This window comes from Oncorhynchus tshawytscha, unplaced genomic scaffold (genome assembly GCF_018296145.1).
Source record: "Oncorhynchus tshawytscha isolate Ot180627B unplaced genomic scaffold, Otsh_v2.0 Un_contig_4810_pilon_pilon, whole genome shotgun sequence".
Taxonomy (NCBI): domain Eukaryota; kingdom Metazoa; phylum Chordata; class Actinopteri; order Salmoniformes; family Salmonidae; genus Oncorhynchus; species Oncorhynchus tshawytscha.
The window spans coordinates 101,330-109,552 of record NW_024609113.1 but is presented as its reverse complement, the minus strand read 5'-3'; the positions used below and the strand labels follow the sequence as shown (position 1 = coordinate 109,552).

Here is an 8,223-nt window from a genome sequence, read left to right as displayed (position 1 = left end):
CAAAGTCAAGCAAACTTTTGTAATTGCTGTATACCTCCTCTCCTCTCCTCCTCCCTCTCCTCTCCTCTCCTCTCCTCTCCTCTCCTCTCCTCTCCTCTCCTCTCCTCTCCTCTCCTCTCCTCTCCTCTCCTCTCCTCTCCTCTCCTCTCCTCTCCTCTCCTCTCCTCTCCTCTCCTCTCCTCTCCCTCTTCCTCTTCCCTCTTCCTCTTCCTCTTCCTCTCCTCAGCGATGTACTGCAGTACTCCAGACTCCCCCAGCAGGGTTTTGTAGTGAGCCAGACAGGAGGGCATCTCAACAGTGTGGTGCGTTGGGGCTGTGACCGGGGCTACCGGCTTATTGGAAAGGCCACAGCTGTCTGTAAGAAGACGGCCTTTGGGTATTATACCTGGGACTCAACGGTACCTGCATGTCAAGGTAAGAGCTCTGAGCACTGTGTCTACTGGGTGGTTGGCTGGTTGGCTTGTTTGCTGGGTGGCTGGCTGGCTTGCTGGGTGGCTGGCTGGCTTGCTGTCTGGGAGGCTGGCTGGCCGGCTAGGTGGCTGGGTGGCAGACATTTCTTTCTTCATCTAGGCTGTGTTCCAAAATGCACCCTGTTCTCTATAGTTTACACTACTTTTGACCAGAGCCCTGTGTGTAGTGTCCTGTGGGTAGAGACCTGTGGGTAGAGACCTGTGGGTAGAGCCCTGTGGGTGGAGCCCTGTGGGTAGAGACCTGTGGGTAGAGTCCTGTGGGTAGAGACCTGTGGGTAGAGTCCTGTGGGTAGAGACCTGTGGGTAGAGATCTGTGGGTAGAGTCCTGTGGGTAGAGACCTGTGGGTAGAGTCCTGTGGGTAGAGTCCTGTGGGGAGAGTAGCTAGTCTGACAGTCTCTCTTCAGCCTCTATCACAGAGAGTAACTAGTCTGACAGTCTCTCTTCAGCCCCTATCACAGAGAGTAACTAGTCTGACAGTCTCTCTTCAGCCCCTATCACAGAGAGTAACTAGTCTGACAGTCTCTCTTCAGCTCCTATCACAGAGAGTAGCTAGTCTGACAGTCTCTCTTCAGCTCCTATCACAGAGAGTAGCTAGTCTGACGGTCTCTCTTCAGCCCCTATCACAGAGAGTAGCTAGTCTGACAGTCTCTCTTCAGCCCCTATCACAGAGAGTAACTAGTCTGACAGTCTCTCTTCAGCCCCTATCACAGAGAGTAACTAGTCTGACAGTCTCTCTTCAGCTCCTATCACAGAGAGTAGCTAGTCTGACAGTCTCTCTTCAGCTCCTATCACAGAGAGTAGCTAGTCTGACGGTCTCTCTTCAGCCTCTATCACAGAGAGTAGCTAGTCTGACAGTCTCTCTTCAGCTCCTATCACAGAGAGTAGCTAGTCTGACGGTCTCTCTTCAGCTCCTGTCACAGAGAGTAGCTAGTCTGACAGTCTCTCTTCAGCCCCTATCACAGAGAGTAGCTAGTCTGACGGTCTCTCTTCAGCTCCTATCACAGAGAGTAGCTAGTCTGACAGTCTCTCTTCAGCCCCTATCACAGAGAGTAGCTAGTCTGACAGTCTCTCTTCAGCCCCTATCACAGAGAGTAGCTAGTCTGACGGTCTCTCTTCAGCTCCTGTCACAGAGAGTAGCTAGTCTGACAGTCTCTCTTCAGCCCCTATCACAGAGAGTAGCTAGTCTGACGGTCTCTCTTCAGCTCCTATCACAGAGAGTAGCTAGTCTGACAGTCTCTCTTCAGCCCCTATCACAGAGAGTAGCTAGTCTGACAGTCTCTCTTCAGCCCCATGTCAGTAGCTGAACTTCTGATTGAGGAGAATGTTCTGCCGAGCAGAAACAGAGCAGAAATCAATCGTCTTTTGTTCTGTCAATTCCACCACCTGATGACTCTGGCTAGCTAACTTCCTTCCTGATTACCATGCTGTCTGTGTCAGTGTATGCCTCCCAAAATGGCACCCTTATTCCCTAGATAGTGCACTACTTCCTATGGGCCCCGGTCAAAAGTAGTGCACTTAATAGGAATAGGGTGCCATTTGACACACGGAACCCCTTTTTCTGTGTCGGGTTCCGTAAACAGCGTTGTTGTGTTCCGTTCACCTAATTGGGTTCTTTGTTACCCTGGGAACCACACATTGTAGAAGGTGTCATGTCATTCTGTTCTGCTCTGTTCTGAAACAATGTATCGTTAACACCACTGTCTGTTCAACGAGCACAGACAGGTCCATTATGCCGAAGCTGTGACTATATAGTAATACTGCAAAGTTCGTGGAGCGCAACCTGCCAAATAATTGACAATACAATACTAATCTAGTCACCCACAACCAAAATGAGCTCCTAAAGTGGTAACTAGAAACGAAGACATCGTTGATGGTTGTCTTTCTCTTATAGCTCCTAAGGTGCAGGTGTCTTTAAGTAGTGTGTTTTATTTAAGTAGTGTGTTTTATTTAAGTAGTGTGTTGTATTTAAGTAGTGTGTTGTATTTAAGTAGTGTGTTTTATTTAAGTAGTGTGTTTTATTTAAGTAGTGTGTTGTATTTAAGTAGTGTGTTGTATTTAAGTAGTGTGTTGTATTTAAGTAGTGTGTTGTATTTAAGTAGTGTGTTGTATTTAAGTAGTGTGTTGTATTTAAGTATTGTGTTGTACTTAAGTAGTGTGTTGTATTTAAGAAGTGTGTTGTATTTAAGTAGTGTGTGATCATTGCTGATGCTTGTGGTGATCAAACAATTTACCAAGTTGGCATCAATGAAGTTCTACTCTATTCTATTCTACTATATTATACTCTACTCTACTATATTATACTCTACTCTACTATATTATACTCTACTCTACTATATTATACTCTACTCTATTCTACTATATTCTACTCTACTCTGCTCTAATTCTACTATGTTCTATTCTATTCTACACTATTCTACTCTACTCTACTATATTCTACTATACTTTACTCTACTCTACTCTACTCTATTCTACTCTACTATATTATAATCTACTATATTCTACTCTACTCTGTTCTACTCTATTCTACTCTACTCTACGCTACTCTACTCTACTCTATTCTACTCTATTCTACTCTACTCTACTATATTCTACTATACTTTACTCTACTCTACTCTACTCGATTCTACTCTACTATGTTATACTCTACTCTACTCTATTCTACTCTACTATATTATAATCTACTATATTCTACTCTACTCTGTTCTACTCTATTCTACTCTACTATATTATATTCTACTCTACTATATTATACTCTACTCTATTATACTGTCCTCTACTATATTATACTCTACTCTATTATACTTTACTCTACTCTATTCTACTCTGCTATACTATATTCTACTATACTTTACTCTACTCTATTCTACTATATTCTACTCTACTATATTCTACTCTACTATATTCTATTCTACTCTACTCTGTTTTAAACGTACTCTACTCTAATGCACTCTATTCTACTCTATTCTATATCTACTCTATTCTATTCTACTCTACTCTATTCTACTCTATTCTATTCTACTCTATTCTAAATCTACTCTATTCTACTCTACTCTAATGTACTCTATTCTACTCTATTCTACTCTACTCTACGCTACTCTACTCTACTCTATTTTACTCTATTCTACTCTACTCTATTCTATTCTACTCTATTCTACTCTACTCTACTCTATTCTACTCTATTCTATATCTACTCTACTCTATTCTATTCTAATATATTCTATTCTACTCTACTCTATTCTACTCTACTCTGTTCTATTCTACTCTACTCTATTCTATTCTACTCTATTCTAAATCTACTCTATTCTACTCTACTCTAATGTACTCTATTCTACTCATTCTACTCTACTCTACGCTACTCTCTACTCTACTCTATTCTACTCTATTCTACTCTACTCTATTCTATTCTACTCTATTCTATTCTACTCTATTCTATTCTACTATATTCTACTCTATTCTACTCTACTCTATTCTACTCTATTCTATTATATTCTACTATACTATATTTGACTCTACTCTGCTATTTAAACAACTCTGTGGGAGGACATAATGAAATGTAAGAGGAAGGAACATCTATAGGTGCATGTAATGGTGATGGTCCATGTTATTTCTGATACCTCCAGGTGTCCTTAAACAGAATCAGAAAGCTACACGGTCCATGTTATTTCTGATACCTCCAGGTGTCCTAAAACAGAGAATCAGAAAGCTACACGGTCCACGTTATTTCTGATACCTCCAGGTGTCCTAAAACAGAGAATCAGAAAGCTACACGGTCCATGTTATTCTGATACCTCCAGGTGTCCTAAAACAGAGAATCAGAAAGCTACACGGTCCATGTTATTTCTGATACCTCCAGGTGTCCTAAAACAGAATCAGAAAGCTACACGGTCCATGTTATTTCTGATACCTCCAGGTGTCCTAAAACAGAGAATCAGAAAGCTACACGGTCCATGTTATTTCTGATACCTCCAGGTGTCCTAAAACAGAGAATCAGAAAGCTACACGGTCCATGTTGTTTCTATCTAAAACAGTTGTAAAGGTAAATATCATAGACAAGATACTATTAGGGGTTAAACAACATTGTGTAATCAGGTGGAACGTGGGAGGAACAAAATAGCTTGTACTTTATTTCACAACTATAGCTGAATATAATGGTAGTGTAACCTAAATTATAACCATGAATTAATCTATAGGTGAATATAATGGTAGTGTAACCTAAATAATAACCATGAATGAATCTATAGGTGAATATAATGGTAGTGTAACCTAAATCATAACCATGAATTAATCTATAGCTGAATATAATGGTAGTGTAACCTAAATTATGAATTCTCTGTGCTATGAAACAGTTGTAGTGTACATCAATGGAACCATATGGACAACTACATGATATCACTACCTACATGATATCACTACATACATGATATCACTACATACATGATACTACATACATGATATCACTACATACATGATACTACATACATGATATCACTACATACATGATATCACTACATACATGATATCACTACATACATGATATCACTACATACATGATATCACCACATACATGATATCACTACATACATGATATCACTACATACATGATACTACATACATGATACTACATACATGATATCACTACATACATGATATCACTACATACATGATATCACTACATACATGATATCACTACATACATGATATCACTACATACATGATATCACTACATACATGATATCACTACATACATGATACTACATACATGATATCACTACATACATGATATCACATACATGATATCACTACATACATGATATCACTACATACATGATATCACTACATACATGATACTACATACATGATATCACTACATACATGATATCACTACATACATGATATCACTACATACATGATATCACTACATACATGATACTACATACATGATATCACTACATACATGATATCACTACATACATGATATCACTACATACATGATATCACTACATACATGATATCACTACATACATGATACTACATACATGATATCACTACATACATGATATCACTACATACATGATATCACTACATACATGATACTACATACATGATATCACCACATACATGATATCACTACATACATGATATCACTACATACATGATACTACATACATGATATCACTACATACATGATATCACTACATACATGATATCACTACATACATGATATCACTACATACATGATATCACTACATACATGATATCTACATACATGATATCACCACATACATGATATCACCACATACATGATATCACTACATACATGATATCATACATGATATCACATACATGATATCACTACATACATGATATCACCACATACATGATACACTACATACATGATATCACTACATACATGATATCACTACATACATGATACTACATACATGATATCACTACATACATGATATCACTACATACATGATATCACTACATACATGATATCACTACATACATGATATCACTACATACATGATATCACTACATACATGATATCACTACATACTATCACTACATGATATGACTACATACATGATATCTACATACATGATATCACTACATACATGATATCACTACATACATGATATCACTACATACATGATATCACATACACCATACATGATATACACATACATGATACTACATACATGATATCACTACATACATGATATCACTACATACATGATATCACTACATACATGATACTACATACATGATATCACTACATACATGATATCACTACATACATGATACTACATACATGATATCACTACATACATGATATCACTACATACATGATATCACTACATACATGATATCACTACATACATGATATCACCACATACATGATACTACATACATGATATCACTACATACATGATATCACTACATACATGATATCACTACATACATGATATCACTACATACATGATATCACTACATACATGATATCACTACATACATGATACTACATACATGATATCACTACATACATGATATCACTACATACATGATATCACTACATACATGATATCACTACATACATGATATCACCACATACATGATATCACCACATACATGATATCACTACATACATGATATCACTACATACATGATATCACTACATACATGATATCACTACATACATGATATCACTACATACATGATATCACTACATACATGATACTACATACATGATATCACTACATACATGATACTACATACATGATATCACTACATACATGATATCACCACATACATGATATCACTACATACATGATATCACTACATACATGATATCACTACATATACATATACATGATATCACTACATACATGATATCACTACATACATGATATCACTACATACATGATATCACTACATACATGATATCACTACATACATGATCACTACATACATGATACTACATACATGATATCACTACATACATGATATCACTACATACATGATATCACTACATACATGATATCACTACATACATGATATCACCACATACATGATATCACTACATACATGATATCACTACATACATGATATCACTACATACATGATATCACTACATACATGATATCACTACATACATGATATCGATACATACATGATATCACCACATACATGATATCACCACATACATGATATCACTCATATACATACATGATATCACTACATACGTGATATCACCACATACATGATATCACTACATACATGATATCACCACATACATGATATCACCACATACATGATATCACCACATACATGATATCACCACATACATGATATCACCACATACATGATATCACCACATACATGATATCACCACATACATGATATCACTACATACATGATATCACCACATACATGATATCACCACATATGATATCACTACATACGTGATATCACTACATACATGATATCACCACATACATGATATCACCACATACATGATATCACCACATACATGATATCACTACATACATGATATCACTACATACATGATACACTACATACATGATACTAAATACATGATATCACTACATACATGATATCACATACATGATATCACTACATACATGATATCACTACATACATGATATCACTACATACACGATATCACTACATACATGATATCACTACATACATGATATCACTACATACATGATATCACCACATACATGATACTACATACATGATATCACTACATACATGATATCACTACATACGTGATATCACTACATACATGATATCACTACATACATGATATCACTACATACATGATATCACTACATACATGATATCACCACATACATGATATCACCACATACATGATATCACCACATACATGATATCACCACATACATGATATCACTACATACATGATATCACTACATACATGATATCACTACATACATGATACTACATACATGATATCACTACATACATGATACTACATACATGATATCACTACATACATGATATCACTACATACATGATATCACTACATACATGATATCACTACATACATGATATCACCACATACATGATATCACCACATACATGATATCACTACATACATGATATCACCACATACATGATATCACCACATACATGATATCACCACATACATGATATCACTACATACATGATATCACTACATACATGATATCACTACATACATGA

The 8,223-nt window shown here is 36.7% G+C and overlaps 1 protein-coding gene across 1 annotated transcript in view; it reads left to right on the top strand.

The window, feature by feature from the left end:
- Positions 1-226: 226 nt before the first annotated feature.
- LOC121844293 (CUB and sushi domain-containing protein 3-like) overlaps positions 227-8,223 on the top strand; it is a gene marked incomplete at its 5' end in the record, with an annotated part of 50,316 nt that continues 42,319 nt past the window's right edge. The window contains one exon of the mRNA XM_042314226.1: positions 227-414. Within this exon, the coding sequence (XP_042170160.1) occupies positions 227-414 (188 nt within the window). The remainder of the gene's footprint in view (positions 415-8,223) is intronic.